The 24,851-nt window shown below is 51.2% G+C and overlaps 1 protein-coding gene across 1 annotated transcript in view; it reads left to right on the top strand.

The window, feature by feature from the left end:
• The window catches only part of PLXNA2 (plexin A2), a 255,560-nt gene that overhangs the window by 107,275 nt on the left and 123,434 nt on the right, over positions 1–24,851 (top strand). The window contains exon 4 of the mRNA XM_014598881.3: positions 4,006–4,140. Coding sequence (XP_014454367.2) covers positions 4,006–4,140 — 135 coding nt within the window. The remainder of the gene's footprint in view (positions 1–4,005; positions 4,141–24,851) is intronic.

Below are 24,851 nucleotides of genomic sequence, written 5' to 3'. Positions count from 1 at the left end.
TGGAGCGGTCCTCTGGTGTCAGAACGGGGATGCCTCAGTACTGCCGCCCCCAAACTGTCGACCCCCTGCCCCTATCATCCCCAAGCCCCCAAAAAGAAAGTTTGGATCTGCCAAGAAAAAATTGCAAGGTTTTGTCAAAATAATCGAAGTTGGGATCAGTGTTCAGGCTCTCCCAGACGAGATGTTTTCCAGGGCTAATCAGCTGCTTCTTCCTATTGCTATTCCTGTTCCTGTTATAGGCTATAACTATTGCTGGTCTTTGTGCTGACTCGTGAACGCGACCCCTTTTGTTCGCTCCTCATTTCTCCCACCCAAGTACTGATCAGAACCAGCCTAGTATAGCCGATGGCACCTAATGCACACATGTGACTTCGTTAGCAATTAATAAGGGGACAGGTGATCAGAGTCGTAGGAAAGAGATCATGATGGAGCACGCTGAGAGTCTTGTTGCATGCACGAGGTGTCACAAGAAGTTAGGTCCCTTTGGAAACACCATCTGTTGTGGTGCCCGTATTTTCAGATTCAAAGGTGGTCCATATAGCACCTCCCAGAGCAAAGCAGAACAGCATATCTGCAAAGCCGGAGATGGGCACTTCCTTCCACCGGTGTCAGTGGCACCATATTTATTTGCCCGGTTGCCAGGCTGTGGGAGGCTCACACGGCAGCGACCATGCCCATAAGTGAAGTCGAAGAATAATTTTCTCTCTCCCAGCTGCGGAGCTGACCCCTTGGTTCCCCTTCCCAATTCACTGAGGGCATCATTCTTCCCTCTTGACATCCCCATTTGTTGTCGTGGCAACCAAACCATCAGGAACAGACTGGTGACGGTGCAGTGGGTCTAAGCGAGGCATCTTTTGTGGCTGGATGACACCCTAGAGCTAAGTTGCCCTGCAACAGGAATACAAGAGGGACTCTAAGTAGGCAAGTCCAGGCCTGAGTTTATTTTAGGACAGGAATGATTGCCAGAAAAGTGTGATATTCGGAGCAGCCAGGAGCAGAGCTGCCTGCTCAGCCTCAGCTTGGAGGAGGGTGGCCCCGGAGAAAGGAGGAAAGCCCCAGGCTGCTGCTGCAGACTTTGCACCCCAAACCCCAGGCAGAGACGGCCGCTGTAATGCCGGGCCCGTGAGTCCCAGTTTGCTGCCTTCCCCAGGAGGCAGTCCCTTCAGACGACTGGGAGGAGAAATAGCTGAGAGTCACAGAAATGGGAGAAGAGCCCAGAATGACAGCGCGTCCTTGCTGACCACGCCAGCCGGGCCGCGTGTCCGCGAGGGAGCAATGTCACCGCAGCAGGCTCGTCGGCCGCCCGTGAGCGCACCGCGTCTCCGGCTGGCCGGCAAGGAATAATTAACTTACAATCAGACATTTTAATGGAAGGACTTGGGAGACTGTTGCCACGGCAACAGCTTTAAACAGCTGGCTTAATGATGGGTGAGCGAAGGAGAGAGGCGCGTGTGGCTTGGAGACGGCGCAGCCAGCCAGTCCACACGAGCAGAGGCCACGGCGGTCGTGGATCACCTGCATGGCTCCTGGCCACCCAAGGCTGCCAGCGGCTGCTGCTGGTGCAGCATCCACCTTTCTCCTGCTGAACTGGATGGAGTCGGACGAGCGTCTCTGGATGCCTCGGCCCCCCGGGTGTGTTCGGCGCTTCCTTCCTGGAAGCGCCGTGAGCCGTTTGCAGGTCTGAACCCCAAACCTGGCTTGCTGCCCCTTAGCCTGTAACGATTAAGAGGTGAGGAGGCAGGAGAGCAGCCCAGGCTGGCCGTGGGTGCAACCCCAGCTCTGTGCTGGTTTGATGGGCAGCACTCTGGCTCCTCGAGGCCAGCGGGGTGCATTGTGGAGGTTTCTCTCTATGAGCATGGACACCCAGTGGTATTTCCCACTGACGCCTTAAAGTGCTGTGCAAAGCCACATCAGTGCTGTTGTCCCCACCCAGGGAGGGAGCTTGAAGTTCACATGCAAAGGGACCCCCGCAGTGGTGAGCACGCTTCCCACTGCCACGTTGCAGCAACAGAGATGGGAATTAGACCCCCCGCACTCCTGTTTCCCCAGGCCAACTTCAAACCCCTCCACCCCTGTCCTGCTGGCAGTGAGGATTGCCGCACACCCCTTCCACCTTTACGGAGGACACAGCCACATCCGCCGCGGCTCATCCGGCATGCCCGAGCCTCGGTGCAGCCGTCGGACATGGAGTAATTGAAGAGCAAAGCAGGATCCAGCACGACAGCCCGGCGTGAGCCTGCAGCAGATGGCTTCTTTGCGATAAGAGGTTTTCCAAGTCTCCGCGGTCCCCCTGCACTCCCCTCTCCTAGCAGGGCCGCACGCACGCGTTGGAAAGTGCCCGGCACGCAGCGCGGTTTCCTGGCCAGCGTGTAACAGTATCTCTGTCACCAAGAGCCACCGGGCCATTAGCTGATGCCATGGAGCCATTGGCTCGCATGACTGGTCTAATCCCCCAGCCTGATGGTTGCCAGTGCTTTCAGCTCGGCATGATGTAGACACCGTGTTGCAATCAAACAGCTATTCAAATATGCAAATTCTGGTTGGGAAGACGCAGTGTCAATGGTTTGTTTATCCCTCCTCCTGGCCCCCACTGCATAGCCCCCAAGGCCATAAAATATTAACTTTGGGAAGAGTCGTAGTCTCGCCACCAATGGTCCCCACCCCCCGACAGCGGGCTTCCTCACAACTTGAGCAGGGTTTTCCTGCTGGGGGAGGGATCGGCGTAATCCCACAGCCACCATACCGATAGACGAGGAGGCCTTCAGAGTGATCGGACCATATGGCCACCGAGTCATTTATCTGTCAGCTCATCAGCTTGCGCAGTGGCTCCATTTCCCTTGCCGGACCTCGCGGATTTGGAAGGGATGAGATGACAGCAGGCTGGGCGATGTGCAGATTCGGTCCCTAGTGCTTTTGCATTTATGGGGAATATTAGTGAGGAGAGATGGTAACTGTCGTGAGTTGTTCGTTTTCCGAGCGTGAAACTACAGGGCTGGTTCTCTTCAGGGGGGTGTTTGCAGGGACTGTAACCCCGGGTGGCCTTTCAAAGCCCCTCAGTCCTGGTTCAGTGAGCCTTGTGCTTACGGCTTTGAAATTCTCACCCAGCGTGGTTTTATTTTTAACCCACATTCAACTTTTGCTCCAGACAACAAGGAGACGCAAGGAACCAACTCGATGTGACACATGCTAGCCATGTGCTGCTTACATCTCTGATACCGCAGCGACGAGCCATCGGCAATGCAGGGCCCCGACTACAAGAGTCGCCGCCCTAAGTTAGATCAGATCCAGGCTTGCTATTTAATGGTCATACCAGCTTTAGGCGATTGCATTTGGGGCTGTGGGAGAATGGGGAGACGAAGAGGATCAGTCGTTTGAAAGGGCTTTATTGCTTGCCTTGTGTTCCCAAAGTCACCGCGTGAACGTGGAGGCCTGGGTTCTCCTCTCCCACCAAGCTCGAGTCACGTAATGACGGCGGGTCTGGGTTTCATAGGCTGCCCTAGCGCGTTATCTCTCCTCTCGCATTCAGTAGCTGAGAGATCTGAGACTTCCCGAGTTTTGCTTTTCCTCCAAAGGCCTCAGCGGTGCGAGAGCCTCTGTTGGTATAAATTGATGTAGCTCTTTTGACTCTGTTGAAGCTGCGAAGACAATCTATCAGGATCTGAAAGGTTTTCTTTATTGGTATGGGTACTGATGGGCATTGGGTATACGCATAACAAATCCAACAGAGAAAAGAGCACAAAAGAATACTGCAATGATTGTGATCAGCTTGCGAAGCGCTGGTCCCGACGCACCAGCTGCCTCCTCCTTCCTCCCTGCCTGGCTGGAAAGCTCGTGTTTGCTATAGCCTTTGTACCATGGTGTACGAGGAGCGGCTGCTTCAATCCCTGCCTTCCTGTCCGTGTGTCGCCAGCTTGCAAGCAGCGCATTTGCTTCAGAACTTGCCTTTCTTTCTGGCACGTTCGGATAAGAGAATGTGACCCCTGATTTTCCTGTCCTTTTTTCCAGATCCGGGCAGATGGTCCCCCTCATGGAGGAATTCAGTACGAAATGGTCACAGTTTTCAAGGACGGGAGCCCTATCCTTCGAGACATGGCCTTCTCCATCGATCACAAGTACCTGTACGTCATGTCAGAAAGACAGGTAAGCAGCCCTCTTCTGCGCCTTCATACCTGCAGCTTTCTTCCCTAAAGGCATCAAAGTGGCATCAGCAGCTGCTGTGCTGGTGTGCTTTCTTGAGCTGTAGTTCAGGGCTCGATGCAGGTAGGTATGGTGCCAAAGAAAGCTGAATTTTATCTGGTTCTGACCAGAGGAAACCTTGTGCACACTAGAGGAGAAAGAGTTTCTCTCCTTGCCAGCGCACTATTGTCTGCAAGAGTTGGAAATTGGGTTGAGCTGCCACTGGTGAAATATGGCTTGGGGATTTGGACCTCGGTCTGCTCAGAAAGTGTGTCCCACGCACAAGCCTCTGCCATTCGCTGCCCTCTCTGTCTGGCAGGAAGCTGATTATGCATGGCTCTGCTGGAGCATCCTTCGCTATTCCTCTTTCTGGATTCAGTGATGTTTTAAAACTTTTTATGAGCATGAGTGATTGCAGTGCCCAGGGCCAGAGTCAGGATGTGCTTCGAGCAGACGCTGTACAAGCAAATTTGGCCAGCAGAACCGAGCGTTTGGTTGCGTCGGGTCCTGCTCACCCATCCTACCCCCAGCTGCTGCTCCCTCGAGCTTTATGAGTCTTGACCGGAAGCCACTCCTGCTTTCCAGTCTTGTACATGCATTTACATGCACCCTCCTGCAGACATGCTAGTGAACAGGGCACTGCACTAATAGGAGACCTGGTTTCTATTCTTCCTATGTGATCCTGAGCAGGGCACTTAGTCTGTACCTCGGGTCCCCGTTTGGAAAATAGAGGTGCCTCTTTCCCATTTCCCAGTGCTGTTGTGCTGGTGACGGCGTCTGTGCTGGGGGATCATGTGAATACCTTGGTCGAGGCACACTGCCGTCCCCAAGCTTTGCTAATGCACTTCACTCCTGACTTGCCTCTCCCCCCATGCTCAAGCTCTGCCAGGGTTTCTCTCTCTTCCTCTGTAGCCCACCGAAGAGGAGCAGCTGGTTGTGTTGTGACAAAGCAGGCAGCAGTTTCTTGGAGACTGTTTCCCTTCACAAAAGACTAGTGTGAGACTGTTAAAACTCCTCCGACTCGTGAGCCAGTTGTGAGGTGTGATTATTAACTCACTCCGGCCCAAAGTGAGATTTCAAGTGGGGATGCAGAAAGAGAGAGTCAGCGACTGAGTCATTGCCTCCCTGCCTGCATCAGCGTTTCCAGGCTTCCTCGCTATTTACTGTCTGCTCGGCCCTTCTTCTGAACCTGTTTATAAGCATGATAAACTGCCCCTCTGCAAAGAGGGACCACACTGTACAAAGCAAAACCAAAATGATTATGATGGAAATTTATGGCCTGCAGTCCACTGGAGTCTGTTGCTTGAGGGAGCCAACGCAGTGTAAATAATCCAAGACCTCAGCGGTAAGGCATCCAGTCCGCGACGTTCCTCTCGGAGATGGAAAACACAAGGGGTCCCAACCACTAAGCCAGGCTCCTGGGTTCACTGACTCGGTTAAGCCTTTTAGTGGCTCTCACTCATGACTGCATAATACAGATTAATAAGGCTGGTGGCTTGAGGGCGATGAGGAGGGGAGAGCGGGGGAGTCGTACGAAGAGGTCCGGATGTCATTGAAGGTCACCTCTTAGCTGCTAACGGGCACGGTGGCACTCGCACATCTGTGGGCACGGAAATCCCCTGCCTGCCATCCCAATCACTGGTACAGGTGGTAAAGAGAGCTTCCCTCATCATCAGGGATGGATGCCTGTCTCAGGACATGTCTGTGCTGCAGGGTAGTTAGAGACAGCTCCCGTAAGGCCATCCCTGGAAGGTCCTTGGCAGGGTAAATTAGCCCACGTGGAGCTCTGTGCTGCCACAGCAGGGCACAGACCTAAGGGACGGGCCTTTTGTGCTCAAAGCCTATCTCACATTTCTCTTGACTATACAGTTGTTCCAATCAAAGATAGCTCCAACACCAGAGGTTGCTTGTTCAGTGCTAGCTGGGGTCTGTGGACACGATGCTGCAGTCTGACACATGATGCAGGCAGGGCATGGTGGTGGGGGCTCATGTACCAGAGCACCCAAAGGTCCAGTACGGGAACAGGGAGTCCATTTGAGCCCAGTTTTGCTTGCAGAGGGGATGCCCAGAGCATTTGCACCCTCAGACTACCTTGTGCTCCTCCTCGAACTACCCAGAGCTCGGTCCCAGCTGTCTGTCAGAGTGCCATAGCTGGGTACCAGGATCGTAATGCCGTTCCTTGGATCGGAGTCGCGTGTGCAGCCTGTTGTAGCAGGAAAGGTAATGCACAAGTCCAAGGAAGAGGGAGGATCAGGAGATGCTATGAAAAGGCTGGGAGCTGTAGGTGGTTACTGCAACGAATGTGTGAGCACCTGGTTTCATGCAGTTTTCCCTGTCGCGTGCCTCGGCCGCTCGGAGCTGCTTAGTGACTGCAAGAATAGAGCTCAGGTCCATCTGTCTCATTCTCCTTGGTCTGCAGGTGAATCATCGTTAGCTCTTTGCATTAGAGAGCCTGTGCTGTGCGGGTGAGCCAGTTCCAGCAGGGCTGTCACGAGGGAGCTGGGTCCCATTCCCAGCTCGGTCATTAGCCTGCTGGGTGAACACGGACCGGGCGCTTCCCCTTGCTGTGCAGCAAGCTCCTGCTCTGTAAAACATAGCTGGTGATACCGATCTCTGTGTCCAAGGGCTTTGCGGTCTCCCAGTGACAGTTGTTTTTATTATTACTCTAATCACACTAGCCCATTGATGGGTCTTTGCCAAGAATAATTAAACTGCAGTACAAACCCAGAAGTCGGCAAATACATTCCCTGGCTACAGAGTTATTTAAGGCCTGAGAATAACTAGTTTAGGAAAAGAGTAGGGAGTTTCTCCCCCCACAAAGAAAATCCGGGCAGTTAAGTCATCTGATTATAGCAATTCAGTTATAGCAACTGCCATAAAGGGCCACGATCGAGGGCTCTGTCCTAGATTGCATCGGGCCGCTGGATTAGACCATTTCTTCAGTTTATTTTCCTTGGCACTATGCTGGGTCTGGATTGAGAGACTGGAGGCAGGAGGCTGTGGGGAGCTGTGAAGCCTTTCTAAACCCAGTGCCCCTGCTCCAAACTGGGATGCCGTGCACATTTCCACGGGGGGCCGTGTTCTCTCGCGCACGGCCCCGCAGGCAGGAGGTAAAGTAAACAAGGTTCGAAATCTTTTTCGGAGGAGAATCCAGCAGGGATGCCTGCAACTCATCTCTTATGAGGCGAGAGGGTCTAAATATTCATCAAATCACTAATTTGCTTAATTGTGAAGCAAAATGATGTGGAGAGAATTGGTAAATAATGGAACATACCTGAAGTGCAAACTCCATTACGAGCTGGAGCTGCGGCAAGGCAGGTTGCACGTACCCCGTGTGAGAATCCACCTCGGAGAGCTGCCCACTGCCATTCCCAATCGCTTGTTGGACTGACTAAAGACACGAGCCTTTAACCCAACCAGCAAAGGCCTGTGATTTGGAGCTGGAGATCCCATTGCATGATTGCATACACAATTCTCCAGCTCCTCTGAGCTTGCAGACCCTCGTGCCAGTGATGTGGTAGTTCAGCAAAATAGAGGGGATAGGTAGTATTTCTTTCCCTTGAATGTTATGCAGAAAAGGTGCCTATTGATTTAAAAGGGGTCACCGCTGAGAAAGGTAGAAAAGCCCATCCATTGCAAAGCCCAAGGCTGTAAATATTGAGAAATGCCCTTCAAAGAACTGAAAATGCCCAATAAAAATGTCTCCGAATCGTGACGGCGAGAAGGAAAGCAAAATCCCTGCCCTAATTAAAGACAGACTGGAAATTTACCCTTAGAGTAGATGTGCCAGAAATGATACATAAACATGAGGACGGTCGTCCAGATTTCATGATGGTGGAAAAGTGATGGGGTTGTTTCCAGAGCAGACTCTAAAATAAATAAAATAGCAAGAAAGAAAAAAACACTTTTTTGTGCAAGGTCCTCCAAAAAAGGTGTGCTCCCCTAGTGTCTCAGCAGCAAATGCATTTCTTCCTACACCACCCGTGATGAGGCACAAGCGAGCGGGCCAAAGACATAAAGATCCCTGTCGCACAGTCAGAAATCTGCTTTGATAATAGAGGCATTTTCCAACCAAAAGCAGCTGTACCATTTCTGCATCAAGCTCATCCTCTTGCACATTTAGAAGTTGCTGCTGTCAAGTTTATGTTGTAATGACGTGGAAAGAGCAGGTGTTTCATCTCGGAGCCTGGAGTCCCATGACGCATGGTGGCTCTACCCTCACGCTGCCGTTCATCTGATTGTCCTACCGGCAGAGTCCCTGCCGGCTGCAATTTCGGCTACAGCCCCCTCGTGCACTGTAATAACCTTTCATCGTCTGGTCCTGCTTCCCAATATTTGACACTTGAGTTGTTACGCACCTTGGAGCAGCATGAAGCAGAGGCAAGGATTCATAGCCCAGTCTAGGGGCACAAGGAAAAAAATCTCTCCATTTCCAAAGCTCTCTTCTGGGTTCAGTAAGATGTGTGTTAGGGGCTTATGTGCAGGGGGGTTACAGCTTCTGCGCCCCTCGCACCTGGCGTCAAATAACCCTAGTATCACAAGAGGAGTGAGTCTGAGTGTGACTTTCCCACACAGGCCAGCAGTGGTCCAGTAAACTGCACATCTGCTATCCAGCTGTTCAGTGGTGGGTGCTGCCGGGCTGGAGGCATGTCTTCACAGAGCTTTGCAGAGATGCCAGGCTTGGAGGAGCGGCACTGGGTATCCATCAAGAATGAGCTACCGTGGCAGACTTAAGGACTGAAACAGCATCAGGTGTTGTAGGTCAGGATTGAGATGCATCAGCTCATGCAGATGCACCAAGAAGACTTGGAGAATGCCCCTTTTAGCTCCGTGCCCACCTCTCGTTTTTTTTTTTACAGACATCCAAATTCAATTAACAGCATTCATTAAAAATGAAATAAAGCACTGAATCTAAGGTCCGTGCTGCCCGTGACCAGGCCTGCTGCCTGCTTCACCGCCCGCCGCTGAAATCAATGAGGCGCAAGGGTGCACTTTGCCCGTTTAGCAGCTGAAGCAGACACTCTCCACCTGGGCTGGATCTGCAGTGATTAAGCAGCAGTCAAGGGGTTAATGACACTGCAAGAGCAAAGCAGCCATAAATGTCTGGGGGCTGCCAGGAGTCTCCAGATTAAAGACCTGTTCACTCCAATAGTAAATCTATCAGCAGCCCAACACCAGCCTGGGCAGCAAAGGCTCAGAGATGCCTTTCCCTCCGAGAGCACGACTCCCACTGTGGTTTGTGGGGAACACCTATCAAGTGCTGCTTATAGTCAGGAAAGTGGCTTTATAAAATGCTTCCCTGGAGCTTTAATCGTCCATCTGTCATGGAAAAAGCAGCTCTGATCTATGGGAAAACTCTGTGCCTTTCACTTAAATATGCACTGCAGGACTGGAGCAATGCTCTGGCTCCGGGGATGTAACCCCTTCTGCCTCAGTCTCCCTGTTGTCCAGCATATCCCAGGCTAGCTGTGGTTATCTGCAGTGATTGTGCTTGTGCCCTCTCTTATGTGCCAGGGATACCAATACCATCACGGGGCATAGTTCAGCATGAAATGGTGTGAGCATCAGGATAAGTGGGCCCAAGAGCTGTCTATACTGGGACAGTGCTAGGGGGTACCACCATGATAACACACCTGAGCACTCCCTCCCACCCTGTCTGCCCCAGGCTAAGACAGCTGTCTTGTGTGCATGGAGTGGAGCCGAAGGGTTAGTGATGAAGTGATGCAGCCTGGCTTTTCAGCACCAGTTAGTCCTGTGGCATTAAAAGGGGCTTATTTTTTTAAGTTATAGTAGCCAATAGGTCCCCAGCCCAACTGCATTGGGCTCTGCACAGACCCTTAGGGAAAGGCAGCCTCTGCCCTGAAGGCTTATGCAGCGATCAGGTAAGACTTGGATGGCCATGAACAAGATGAATGCAAGGGGCAGTCCTACCCCAGGTGTAGGGGACAGGGCCTCCTTGGCCTTCCTCCTTTCTCATTTACGAGATTTCTGTCAGCTCAGTTCTCCTTGGAAACCCTCTCGATGGCATTCGGGCTGTCAGGTTGCAGCACCGTAATTGGGAGGATCTCGGTGCAGAGACAGGCAGACCGTCTATAGCGTGTACGTACTTTAAACCTCACCCTTTCCTTTGTACATGCAAATAAGTGGCAGGTTTGCTCCAGTGTACCTTTTTTTCACCACTTGCTGGATCCTATCTCGGAATACCTCTTGATCCGTCACTCTCCCGGGATGAGCATTTGGGGTATCTTGATCGCACATGCAGGTCTTCCCGTACGAGAGGAGAGTAACTGTCTTAACTAGACTTCCCTCCATCCTCCAGTGTCCATGCAAACTTGATGCCTCCATGAACAGTCGTGCTAATGGGCACCTCCTTAGATGTCAGCTAGATGCTAAGCAATTTGGGGCAGGGCTGATCTTTTGGTTCAGGATTTTGCACAGCACCCAGCACAATGCAGTGTTGGACCATGACTGCAGGTTCTTGGCATTACCAAATGGAAATAACACAATGATCATCGTCCACTCCAATGAGGATAAAGTCAATTGGACTGTGCAGCTCAGCCACTGCAGTGACAAGGTTAGGTGCATGTCCTGGACTGAGCTCTGCTAAGCCCCTTCCCATCCCTCTGGAGTGTAAGTGGGTCTAAAAATACATTGCATGGCCGGAGCGGTGCATAGAGACCTCGGAGTAAATGCAAACTGGAGCCCAGGTGCTCCCAAATGTAGCCCAGCGTCCTTGCAGCCTGCCTGGGGAAGCACGGGTCTACCTTTGGAAATAATTAAAGGAAGAGAGAGAGTGCAGCAGAGCACCTGAGCGATTTCTCATGGCTTATGTGACATTTTTATACCAGTTTGATGTAGTTCAGAGACCCTTATGCAGAATATTATGAGCAGAGCTGTGCTCCTGCCCGTCACTTGGTGGGAGGCAGGGAAGATTAATGCCAGCCCCTAAAGATTCCCCTCACGTCGGGACAAGAAGGGCACGGCAGTCGCAGCAGCGAGTGGGCCGAGCCCCTGCCCGCCCGTATAAATGATGGGCCTTCTCCCCCCGAGCTGGGGAGAGGCAGGTGAACCCTGCCATGGAAGAGCCGGGGAGGCGGAGAGATTGACTCTTGAAGGTTATTTGAATGAAAGGGGTGGAGGGAGCTCCTCCTTGTTTTGTGTGTCCAAAGAGGTTTTGCTTCAACTTCACTTGAAACTGGAGAGGAGCAAGTAGGAGAGTGGGTTACAGCATGGGCATGCCGGGGAGACGGGACCGGCGGCAGATACCCGACATCTGCTCTGGGCGCCTTGTTGCAAGCCTCTGGCAGCTGTGAACTGAAGGGCATTAGGGAATAGCCAGCTTTCTAATTGTTAGCCAGGTTTATTCAAATCCCTCCTCCATTGTAGCTTCCAGCCACAGACACCGCGCTCTGCATTTCTGAGGGTCTTGAGTGAGGCGCGTGTGAAAAGCCTCCTCGTTGACATGCACCTGCTTTTGGAGCTGGGAACCAGTGACATCTGGACTTTATTCTCAGCTCGGCCTCTGGCTCAGCGGTCGGCCCTTATGCTTGGAGCTCGGGCACGGAGACGCGGCCCGGTGCAATGACAAGGTGTCCGTGCCCACGTGCATAGGGGTAAGAAGTCAGAGTTGAGTCCCCCTGTGCCCTCCCGTCTGCCTTCCCAGGTGAGGACTGCAGATCACCATCCTTAGGGTGGGCAGGCAGGGACCTGGCAGAAGTGCTCGCTGCCCTGCTTCCAGCTGGACAAGAGTAAGACATTGCATGGCTGGATCAGGTGAAACAAAGCTCCCCAGACCGCCTCGGGGCTGTAGGTAAAGACGCTCTTCCTCTCTCTTCTATTAGCCGTGAAATATTTGCCTAGGAAATGCCCCCATGTCAGGAGCAGACGATCCGCAGAAGTCGCCAAGAAAAATTTGCAGCATAACGCTGTGTCCTGTAACCCCGAGATGCGTAAATCCTGTGGAAAGCGCTTTGCTTTGATCTGGTTTTTCTGGATGCTGAGTGTGGGGGGGAGGAAAACAGCTGCCGAGATGATTTAAAAGGGGCTGGAATTGGAGTGAAGGCTGAGGAAAACAAGGAAGTCCATCAATCCTGGCGTGGCAAGGCTGTAAATATTGCTGGTGGCCTGAGAAGAACTGAGAAAACACAATAAAAATGTTCGAGGTAGGTAGAAAGGTCTGGAGCTGTGACGGGGGAAAAACTGAACTGATTTAACTTCTAACGCTATTATCCCAATAGTTGGGTGTGATCTCAGCAGCACCTGAGCTGGTAGAGCAGGGAGCGGGATCCGGCTGCACCTTCACCCAGCCCGCCTGGGAGGGGAAGGCATTGGCTGGCGGGGCGGCATGAAGGGCAGCAGTCTGGAGCTGCCACGAAATGACCTAGGAATTGGCTCTTTGGTTCATAACCAAGCCAGGGAAATTGCTTTCTCTTGCATGAGTTAGGTAGGTCCCTGGTCACGAGTGGGGATGATGTGGGGGGGTGTTGGGAGATGCGGTCCAAGCCTTGCAGCTGAGGATGGGGAGACGCGGTGCCTTTAAGACGCTGTCCCAGGACAGCGAAAAGGCTGGAGACAGCCTCTCGTGGGCCCATGGCTCAGGAAAACATTTGCACCAGCACATCAAGGTCCATTCCCGGACAGCCTGCTCACATTACACCACCTCCAGCCTAAAAATCTAGCATGTGGGGTTTGGGGTTTTTTTTCCTGTAGTCAATTAGAGATCATTAAGAAATCTGGCTGAAGAGGAGTCTGAGGTCATTAAGAAAAGCTACCTGACAAGCAGGATGTGTTAATTAACATTAATTGATCTTAAAAAAAACTCCAGCCAGGTGGGATAGCACAGTGTCTCATTTTTCTCCCCTGCTAGCAGCCAATTTGTCACATATGCAAAGCACTGGCCACCAGTGGTTCTTATTTTTCCTTGTCTGGGTCGATTTCTGGGCACACAAAGGCCTCATTCCTGCAAAGATTTGCAGCACGGAGAAGGACTTGCATTGGGTTGAACGGGACCCAGTCCAGCGCATGAGTCTTTTGTGGTATCGGGTCCTTAAATGATCAACTTCCAGAGGAGAGAGAGGGGTAAAACCGCCCCCCCTAGCACCAGCATTCGGCAGGAGACCGCCAAGGGAGGTTGTTCATCTGAACGTGGCGGGTTTTAGTCTCTGCTCACACGTCTTTTCCCCTTTGTGTAGCATTCCCTAGGTTTGTTCTCAAGATTTGACTATTTTTTCCCTCTCTCTGTCTGTCTCTGTTACTTTACTCGTCCCTTGCCAGCCGCCCCTGTACGATTCTCACGTACTTGCCTCAGCAATGACTTCGCTTTCCAACTTCTCCCACCCTCCAGACCGATTGTTTTGTTTTCAGACAGGCAGCCGCAACCCTGAAATATTTCCAGCATTTCCCTGCCCGAGAAGTTGGCAAGGGGACCAAATGGCCAGTTCTCAGCCATTGGGGAAAGGTTTAAAGCTGCCGTCGATCCGGGGTCCCCAAGCAGCAGCCCAGTTTGTGCTGATGACTCGGCCTACCTGCCAGCGCTGCTTTGGCCGATCTCTGTCTGGTAGGATGAGAACAAGTGAACCTAATCCGACGTTATCCACTTTAACTCAAACTGCTGTTGCAGCTTTATTAATCGAGCTGCTTTTGATTGCAGATGGCAGGTCTCCTATCATCTCTGGCTTAGTAACTATTGAATTTGCCATGTACCTTGGTTTCAGCGAGTGCGTGCGACTTCACAGGTGCTGAACCCGGGACTGACTGACAAGCATAGCCCTGGGGCTCCAGGGTTTGTTTTTAAAAGCAAATTGTGGGTGCAAATACCTGTTTGTGCAGTGAAGATGCTAATAGAGGTAGAGAGGGGCAGCGGAGGGAACCCCGCTGAGGTACCAGTCTATTTCTTGCCATTTAAGTTGAATGCTTTTAAAACCTTATAATGGACCTTGCCTTTCTATCAGCATGGCAATGTGTTCCCAGCCTCTTCCCTCCCCAGGGGGCACGTGTCTGTGCTCTGCTTGTCTAGCCTGGTCCGGTGGCTGAACCTGAGGACCACGGGGCCACGGGACACCTGCGCTCTGTCCCCAGCTCGGTCAGCGATGTGCCGTGGCCGTAGGTAGCTTGCTGTCTCGGCATGCCTTATCTTATCCCTCTGTACCAGGTGCCCGCCGTCATCCTGACATTTGATGGCTATGCAGATTGATGCAGCAGGGAGAGATTATTGAGGTGTTGGGGGTGACCTCTGCGCACAAAGGAGATGGCGCGGGAATCCTTGACCTCTCCTCCCACTCGGCCCTCCCTTGGCTTTCCAGCCTTGCCATCCCTTGCGGCAAGGATCAATAGGACCGGGCAAAGACCACCCAGTTTGTTCTCATGCAGGACCGGAGCTGAGATTTATGCTCGGGTCTGCAGAGGTAAAAGGCTAGTATCACACGAACAACCTGCATCCCCTTCCCTGGAACCAGCCAGGCCAGTTTTGATGCGCTACATTTCCCCGTGAGACTGGTGTTTCCATGGTCCGCTTGAAGCTGCTGGGCTGGCCAGGGACCCTGCGAAGGGCTGGCACCCTTAGTGCCAAGACGTGCGGTGGGAATCATTTTGTACGCACGGCTCCAATGTCTTTGTTTCCAGGTCTGCCCACCCAGGGTGCAATCCTGACCCATTGAGCTCATGGGCAATACTCCCTTTTACTTCAGTAGGGTCAGGACTTGGCCACCAAATTTCCTTCTGCCATGCAGAAAAAAGCAGAATTTAGGATGGTTCCTGGAGCCTGGTTTCCAGAAAGCGTGCAAGAACGCCCCTTCCCCCACTGAAAAATGGGCATTTTGGGTTGGATTCCCCAGAAACAGAAGCACCTAACCCCACTAGGCATTTTTGTGTCTCTTGACCATTGGGTTCAGAAGATAGCTGCTGAACTGCTCTTCAAACTGGCAGGCAGGTCTATCTCTGCTGTACTCTGTAATAAGAATAAGAGCCCAGGAAATTGTATTCCCAAGCTGGATAATTACTTAAAGGAGAAATCTGAAATTTCAGCCTGCCCATTTCAGAAAGTGCTCAGCTATGAAATTTAAAGGCAGGCCTCAGCTTCCTCTTCTCTCCCTCCCAGAGCTGCTTTTCTTTCTCCTCCCGTGCTGCTGTGTCAGTGAAAGCCGCCTCAGCAAATGAGTTTGGCGGCTACTCAGCCGGTGAGGAGGGGAATTGTTCGTGCTGGGCGCTAACAAAAAAGGAAACATAACTCACAATAGGGAGAGGGGAGCTCTGAAATTGCACAAATTATTCTATTTTATACTTTAATTAGTTTGAATTAGCAATGGGAATAGATGCATAAAATGATCCAGTGAAGGGTGAAATGGAAAAAGGGATACGGTATAGAGTATCACTTTATTATTATGAAGTTTGTAGGAAGTAAATGTAGACAGCGCAGAGATGCTTCCCCTGCTGAGGCTCTTTGCTCTGAACTCGGACCTCAAAGCCCTGCAGAGGCTGCGTGGCAAGGGCCCAAGGCCACTTGGGCACATGCTAGGCAAGTGACAGCTCGGAGCATGCAGGGCTTTGCGCTGGCTCAGGGCAGCGTCTTTGCACCCTTCCTTTCTGACTTGCATATCAGAGTAACAAGAGGTCTCTTGTGTCCCCACCAGCAACATGGTCCTTGGGTCGTGCTTGGCCCCCAGCGCCAGCTTAGTGCTCCAGGACTGCAAGCTACAGCAAAAAAAACAGATGGAGAGGTGTGAAACCCCCTCCTCCAAAAGTCTAAACAGGTCTAATCCTTGTTTTCTCCATTTTTTTTTCTTTCTGAAAAGTCTCCACCAAAGTGGTCGGTTGGGTTTGACTGCTTTAGCTGTCCGTGCTGGTTTCAGTCCAGATCAGATGGAGGAAATACAGCGATAAACACCATTTCCTGCAGGAGTCCTGAAATGAGGAAGGACTAGAGAGCCCAGGCTGACTTCCTGCCCCATTCCCAGACAAAATCGGTGGATAAAATCGCCTGGCAGACCCTAAGGCCTTCCTACCGGACGAAATTTTGGGGGGGTGAAACGCCCTTGGGGACGTTGTGTTCTCCCACGGGGGCTGGGCATGCTACTCGGCTCGTGTTTTCATGCCAAACCATCGCTGCAGTATGTGACCGACTTGCACGTCTGCCCTGCGCCGCAGACCCAGCCTCTGTCCCGAGCGATTCTTCCTGGTTTGAACTGGAGTGAGGTTCGCTGTCATGATCAAGCGGCACTTCGTACCTTATAAATGGCACTTATTTGGGTGTTAAAGGTGTAAGCCGTGCAACTGGAATGCAAAATAAGAGAAAGCCTAAGCTCCCACCAATTTTGATTACGAACGGTTGGGCAGGGGTTGTCTCTTTCTAGCATCCGTGCAGTGTCTAACCCACAGGGCCACGGTCCCAGCTGCAGCCCTGAGGTGCTATCATCATATCGATGAGTAATAATTGCTAGAAATCTTGAAAAGCAGGAAAAACTTGGTACAGATCCCAGGTAGAGCAAGAAGCACCCCAGGCAGGAGGGTTGTAATGAGGGCTTCATGGAAACTTCATGTTGGTTGGAAACCAGAAGAAAACGGTTCCTGAAATCCCTCCTCCCTCTCCTCCTCCTCTTCCCATCTAGCCCTAGCTTTAGAGAACATTGCCGACAAGTACAGATATAGAAAAGGGGAAAGGTTTTTTTTTGGTGTGATCCATCATAGCCCTTGCACGATCCAAGCCTTTGGCATTCAGACTGCGTCCACCCTAGCCCCTCGAGCCGGGGGAGCGATGTGGTGCAGCCCCATGTTGAGGTCTTTTCAGAAGAAGGACGTGCTCCCACCAGACTCGCTCAAGCCCCGACCCCGCAGCGTCTCTGACATTCTTCGGGAGCCATTTGATAAGTTTGGCATCTCCGGGCGATGCTGATGAGGAAAAGCAGCTCCATTAATAATCTGCTGTTTATTTTAGAAATTCAGGAATGTGCCAGGCAGACTAAACATTTTGGCTTTCCCTCTCCACCTTGAGGCTGGAGAGAGCAGGGGAGGGGGAAAGGCACCGTGCCAGGATCAGCAGTGCCCAGCGCTAAGTCTGAGGCTCTCGGGCTGCCAAGTTTGTGAGTGTGTCGCCTGAGCTGGAACATCGCGTTCACCAAAGCAGGGAGGACAGGAGGGGTCCCTCGGGACTCCCCGGGGTCACATCCTCATCCCCGCTACATGGGTTGGTGTTCCCATCTCCTCTGTCTTGCACAAGTAGCCAAGGGTGTGCAACGATGCATGGGAACGGGGGTCCCGGGGTTCTTTACGTGGCTCCGTGTTCTGGTCGCTTCACCTCTCAGGGTGCGCGTCTTTGCCCGTGTATGAATGGCGATGTTTGCCAGCTTTCCAGGCATGTGGTGCAGCTGAACGCCCTCCCGTCTGTGAAGCACTGGGACACGTTTGTCTGCAAGGCCGTGTCGCTGAGCGTATCTACCCCGGTCGGGGGCACGGCTGCCCTGCAGTGTGTGCTCACACAGGGCCGTGGGCTGCTTTTCTAGCCTGTGCTGCTGTGATCACGCAGACCCAGACGCATTCACTCTTTGGCTCTAGCGTCTTTATTTGTCAGAGCAAGAACTCAGATTAAGGGACTTGCCTATGGGCACCTAGTAGGTCTGTGTCTGAGCCAGGACCTGAACCCAGCTCCCAGTCTACTGCCTAGACTTCTCTGCTTGCAGAACTTGTCGGTGCGACACGCAGCAGTTTGCAGGCCTGGAATCGGTACCCGTGTCTGCAGGGCTCTTCCCCCGTCCTGAGCATACCATCTGTAAACCTGCCTGGAGACTGGCAGGTCTGGCATCCTCTCCGGCTGGGCTCTTCTGTCGAAAGCAGGGAAGTGGAGCAGCCCACAGTTTCTATTCTTGGTCCTCAGGCAAGTTTAAAAGCAAGTGGGGAGAAATAACATGCCAGGGATGTACCAGTTCAGCCTGGGGAAGCCTGAGAGACTGCAAGTATAACCAGGCTAAAAAAAAATTCCCCTGGGAAATCTTCTCCCTCTTCATGCTCTTGCACAGCAAGTTTTCTCCTCTTTTTTCTAGTCCTTGCTTTCTGTTGGGAGAGAGGCACGATCTTCCCTCAGCCGGCACTGCTGTCTCTGTCCCCACAGGATCTGAACGTCTCCAGATCTGCTCGTCTTCACCGCACCCCGATGGGGTGAAGAGGAGTCCTTATTGCATGGGTAGGGACCTGAAGCACAGAGTAACATTGCAACTCCCCCAAGGTCACACATGCAGTCTGGGGCATCCGTAGGAAGTGACCTCAGGTTTCCTAAATATTCTTCCTTTCATCAAAATTCACTGCACAGAGAGCTGGGGTGAGAAGGTGAGGGAGACTGTCAGGGCTGCTACTGCAGGATAGATTTGTCCAGTGGTCACGGCCTCCCGAGATGCAGAGTCATTTATTTTTAGCCTTCAGAAAGGTGGTGAGGTAATAAATGTAATTGTTCATGAACAAGTCATCCCAGTGCACACGATCACTTTGAAATCATTCCTTCTTCTCCGGCAAATCCCAAGCTCCATGTCACGAGGGCTTCCAGAAAGGGGCTCTGTCTGTATCCCCAAGGATAGCTTTTGCTAGGACTTTCCTTGAGCAGAAAATTAAATCTTTTTCCTTAAAGACTCGTTCCCCGCCCCCACCCCCAGCTTCCTATGCTGTAGTTTAAAAATTCCTCAGCACCATCAGATTGCAAATGAGCTGATATATCTTCAATAAAGTCTTTTTCTCTTCCTCCCCACCCCCGTTTCAAAGTTAACAAATGTAGTCATGTAGCAGATGGGAACAAATAGGAAGGTGGCGTGGAGGGAATAGCGCGTAGCACAGCTGGCCAGGTACACTCGCACTGCAGGGGGTTTGTTCACTTGCCTGTGCAACATCTGGAACTGGCCCTTGCCAGCAGCATGTTCTCGGGCACGACTGACCCAGGCCGGCCACCTCAATGAGTCAAGTGCAAATTTCTATGCCAAGTTAAATGGTTGCATATTAACAACATTTGGGTCCTTATTTGGGTCTGAATTAGACTCTTTCTTCTTCCAACATCCTTTAGTTTCTGCTGGAGCTTGGATCCAAACTACCTCTGGTTTTGATGTGGAGAAACCAACCCCTCCGACGTGCCGAGGTTTTCGAAAAGCCAGACCCTAGCGCGCTGGCCATGCCCTCGGTTATATTCCTGAGACAGCCTTTCCACAGCTCTGTGCAGAGCAACGAGATAAACTGGCCACGCCGTGACTGCCGGCAAAATCTGACAGCACGTCCTGCGCTCGGTGCAAACCTGCACGCAGCCTCTGCCATTAATAGCCAGTAGGTGCGAATTTGCTGTGCTCACGAAGGGCTATGTAATTGGGCAAGGCCTCCATCTAAAATCCAATCTTCCTGGTGTGATTACTCGCCTCTCTTTGTTTGACGGAAATGGGTGATTTCTTCAAATCTCAGGGAGAGCGGGGAAAAGATAATGCCTCAGATTATGATTATCTTGGTACGCTGAGAATTGTCAGCCCAAAAGGGAATTTATTGGGGCACTCAACTGTGGAGGAGTCACTACAGACATCTCAGACTGTGCTGGGAACCGGCACGTAAATGCCGCACTATATTTGTCAAGAGCAAAATATTATTTCATAACATATCCCTGATACCAGACCAGCCTGGCGGGGAAAAGGGTAGCAGACTTGGAAGCAGTTTAAAAATATGCACACGCAAAGATCCCCCACGTTGCACACCCCCCTCCCATACACACACACCCCTCCACACACATACACATGCAGTCTTGATGGCTGGTTTGGTCTGTGTGAATATTTAAAGACGATACACTCTCCCCTGAAGTTGTGCCACCAGAGACAATGACAGGTCTTCTCTCTGTCTGGCTCGTCTTCCAAGTTTGTCTCTCTAGTTTCTCTTGCAACACGTATTTATCTGCTCTGTGCCCCCTGTCTGTTTAATTAGTATTCACATTCCCTTCAAATGGAAATCGAGGGAAGTCTTCAGAAAGCTCAAGTGACTTGCATTATTAGCGCATCACATGGGCGGGATGGGTGCCTGCTGCTCTGTCATGCATGGCAGTGAGGGATCTGGAGGAGACCAAATTAGGTTTCTGAGATGCTCCAAGATGCTTTGTGAAATAATTGAATTAAAAGAAGCATTTGGAGTTGCAAGCCATAGATGGTGCGAGTTCAAGAGCGACGCATGGACCCCAGGACAGAAGCCAGGGTCAGAAGGGATGCAGGCATTGGCAGCCGTTTATATTTGGATCTGGCTGCATCTTTTCTGGGCTTTCATAGCTTGCCTTGTTTGAGCTCTGGGCCCGTTAGAAAGTTAACGACTGCCTGGGGGTGGGATTGCATGTTTGCTCTCAGCACAGCAGCACTCGGTACCCCCGATCCAAGATGGGCACTCCTCAGCATTGCCACAGTACCGCTGCCTGTAGACTAACAAGAGGGATCTAGGACCAGGGATATAGGGCTCGGGGGGCTGTCAGGAGGGATCATGTGGCCCAACCCCTGCATGAAGTTAGGACTATAACATCACATGGCCAAAATAAATCGTTCCTTCTTAAAGCTGCCCCTCACCGACAGTTAAACTAGCAGTCGGGTGATGACGGCAGCAACGACCCGGAGCCACAGTGCTGCATCCTGCTAGTCTCCCCCCAGGCTGCCCAGGGATTTGGGGTCCCCAGCATGCCTAGCAAGTTATAAATGCACTCCTTGAAGAAGTGGAAGAGGCCCCATGAGATGGGCTGCTCCATCCTCAGCCCCTCTGATGATCCGATCTGCAGCATTTAGCGTGAGACTTAATGAACGACGCGTTCTTGTTCTCCACGCTACCGCTGCAAGCTTTTCCCAGGCCCGCAAGGGGTGACTCACAGGCAGGCAACTGTGCTGGGTGCTATTAATATCCTCCTAGGAACTTGCTGATAAATATTTTAGTACGGGAGGGAGGTTAAAAAGAAAAAAAGCCATCCTCCCCGTGCGCCCAGGACGGCGTTTGAGCCGGCAGACATTCCTGCCCATGAAAGAATTAGCTTGAAATCCTGCCTTTTCAAAAGAGCTGACCACAGAGGAATAGCAGGCAGTGACGAGCCAGAGCCAGAAGCATCCTTCCTCCGATTGCAAAGAGGAGCCCGCCAGAGACAACTTTCATTTCTCCATTTGGGGCCTTCGCTTTCAATGTGCAGGACCCCCCTGGTAGCAGGGAGATAGGCTAAATCGCAAAAAACAGAACTTAACGTGGGCTACAGGGGTGTTTTTTTCACTGATGGAAAGTGTCCCTGGGTGGCAGGGGATGTAGCTTTGATTCACTACATAGTTTAGCTTCAGCAGATGATACAGGCATCCCAGAGCAACCACATTGTAATACTTGATACAGCAAAGCACTTTATCCGTACTTGGCATAGCAGCTTCGTGCGGCTCTACAGGGGTGCAGCGCAATGGCAGCTAGGACACCCCAGGTTCCCCCCGTCTTACCCTGCTGAATGACATTTCGGTACTGGGGGGCTGTTAAAGCGTCAACCCTGTACAGCAACCATCCAGTTCAGCTGTGTTGTGGGTCCTCTACCAATGCAAGGAGGAAAGGTGAGCGTGTCATTTGGATCCCAGCTGGAGATTTCACATCCTTTCTTAATGGGCTGAATTAAAGCCAGTGTGCTACCCATAACTATAAATTTTCCTGGCTTGGGTCAGTCGAAATTGGATCCTTAATGCTAGACAAGGGCAGGCTTTATTTTGTTTTGCACTCTGGGTAATCATATTGATGGCGGCAATGTAACAGGCGGGAATTATGGGTGACCAGAGAGAGAGAGAAGGCATCTCTTTAGCTTCCTGTTGTTATTGTCTCTGGGTGCACAGCGAAATGTGTAGGCTCCTGGCTAGATTGTGTAAATCTCGTTAGAAAGCCATTCCCAGCTAATGAAACCCTGGGAGAGACAGATTTGGCTTCCCAGCCCTCAGCCTTATAACAGAGTCTGGGATATATCCATCTTCAGTCGCGTAGGCTGCTCTCTTCTCACCTCCGCCGCGTGCCTTTATTTATCGGCGGAGCTGAGATGCCGTCATTGTAGTTTGAGATCAGCCTCCGGTCAGTAATGTGTTGCGCATGCTCCTGAGCAGCCGAGAGTCGGAAGATGTTTATTCCTCTTTAAAAAAGTAGCAATAGCGATGTCTGATTTTAATAAGATCAAATAAAATGAACAGATCGTCGTGTAGACAGACATGCACGTGGGCACAGACATAGAGAGTGTATGCCGTCTCCACACTTGGCATTGCAATATGTGTGCACTTGAAGCACCAGAGCCCTTGGGAGCTCAGGTGAAGGCCAGTATCCTCGAGCTCTGCCTCTCGTCTTCCCTTCTCTGTCTCGGATGAGCCTTTGGTTGCTGTAGGATCAGGTCCCTTCGGTGCCCTTGGCAGCCAAGCGCTGGCTTACTCGCTCCTGCAGTGGGAAATAGAGGCCTGTTGCTGCCCTTTTCTGGTTGGAGACCACCGGGGTGTTTGCTGTGTGCGCATCTGTCGCGCTGTTGATTTTATTAATATCATTCCTAATCAGCAGATCAGAGCACAGCGACTTGCTGTCAGATCCAGGCTGCTTGTGTAGATGGTGGAGCAGGTCAGTGAGCCTTTTGTCACAGTATCTAGCAATCCCACCGTCAAAACACCTGCTGAGCAGCTCTAAGACCTTACTTTGTACCGTATAGTTTATCGATAGATAGATAGATAGATAGATAGATAGATAGATAGATAGATAGATAGATAGATAGATAGATAGATAGATAGATAGATAGATAGATAGATAGATTTAACGTTCCAGGTCAAATCAGCCAAATCAGTTCCAAATCGTATCGATTGAGCAGGCCAAACTCAATCGTTTGTGTGTCGTTACAATCGGCAAGCATCCTCCATCCCACCCCGGGACTACGGATACTCCCAAATCCATTGGGAGGCATCCTACATGCAGGCCCGCGTCTGGAGGTCTTGGGATTCGGATGCCCCCTACTCTCAGTCTGAGCCAAAAGGCCAGAAGCGAAGCTTTACTTTATCCCATATCCTTCATTCACAGATATAATACATCTTTGCAGACCTGGAAAAGCACGCTATTGATCAATTCAGGGCTGGGTTTTTTATTTCCCTGCCTCCTCTCCTCCTTTTTCTGAGCTAATGCATAGGCACGAGTCTTCCCTTCCTACCTTCCCCTTCCCTGGTCTGGGGTTTGCGCAGGGTTCCCTATACCTCTCCTCCTCTAGGTTTGTTGGTGATTCACTGCCCCTGGAAACAAGGATCTGGCCAAACCCGCAGAGCTACAAAGGCAGTTTGCACCTCTAAAGCTGCCCTTGCACTTGAACACTTAGGCAGGACCTATAAAAAGAAATGGCTATAGTGTTGTCCAATGGAGGAGCTTACAGTTGAGTTACTGAAGCATTTGGGGCCGTTACTATGTAATGCTGTCGTATTTTTTTATACGGGAGACTCGCTGCATCTGAATACAAATTCTAGACATTTGCAGACATAGCAGAAGGTGGTTAGGGGAGCTAAAACGGGTTATGTTTGCCAGTCATACAAGGAGGAAAAATATGGAAGGAGAAGCAGACTGCCAGAACCAAACACTGCGTGCTACTGCTCCGAGGCAAGCCCAGACCCTTCTGAGGATGGCATGGGCTGCTGCAAGATTTCCATTCCCTTTATTTCATGTCTGTCCCAAGAAATGTAAGGGATCCTGTGCATATAATGAAGGCTCAGAAGGTTTTTAATACAGCTTTTAAATGCTAACGAATCTTTCTTAATGCTTTACAGTTGCGTGTTCTGTAATTGAAGGCATTTTATTTAGAAAACAACATTTAGTGCCACTTTGGATTTCCAATTATTCTTCAATCGGACTTTGAGGGCCTGATGTCTTTGCCATGTTGATTTGCACAAAAGATGGCAACATCAGAGCAGCCAAACAGCAAATTATTTCTGCTGCTGATTACTAGACGCGTGGGTAAAATACAAAGATGCAGGGCCCGATGCCTTCCAGGCACATGAATCTTGAAATGAGTGGAGTCCTATCCTAGCAATGAGTTCAGCCGATAGATTCGAGATGTGTTGGGAGGAATGACAGCAGCAGACACGGGGGCAAGAAGATAAGACAAGCGCACACTTCCTACGGATTTTGGCATAAAGAAACTCCGGCTTCTCTCATTGCTGTTTGGAGTAAGTTTGTGCGACTGTCACACTGCTGGTACAGACGCCCACCCCATGTTCCCTCGCTGCTAGCACAGCTGACAACCTGCTCCCCCACACACTTTGCTGGCATCACAAGAAAAAGAGGGGAGTTTGTGGCTGACTGATGGGTCTTGGAGCTACCCCTGGTCATGGGTGACAGGCCAGAATCCATAGGGCAATAGGAAACCATCCCTGAAGGTTTCATTTCTGCTCCTTGAAAGGTATTTAATGGCAGCACATCTACTCACTGGGTGAAGGCAGAAGCCCAGCCAGCGGGCAGACATTTAAAGGCCTTCACTCTCTTGCTATTAGACTGCTCATATAATTTTTTCTTCCACCAGTAAATCATGTATAGAGCTTTGCTAGCAACCAGGAGGTTCCTATATAGGTCCGGGGGGAAGAGGAGGGAATCGTTTAATTTTATTTTATGTTGAAGAAACCTCAGGGAGCTCCTAGCTGGTTAAAAACTTTTCAAAGAAATAGTTGTAAAGTTCGCCTTAG

The sequence above is a fragment of the Alligator mississippiensis genome, chromosome 14, assembly GCF_030867095.1.
Source record: "Alligator mississippiensis isolate rAllMis1 chromosome 14, rAllMis1, whole genome shotgun sequence".
Classification (NCBI taxonomy): Eukaryota; Metazoa; Chordata; order Crocodylia; family Alligatoridae; genus Alligator; species Alligator mississippiensis.
This window is presented reverse-complemented; position numbering and strand designations above follow the sequence as displayed.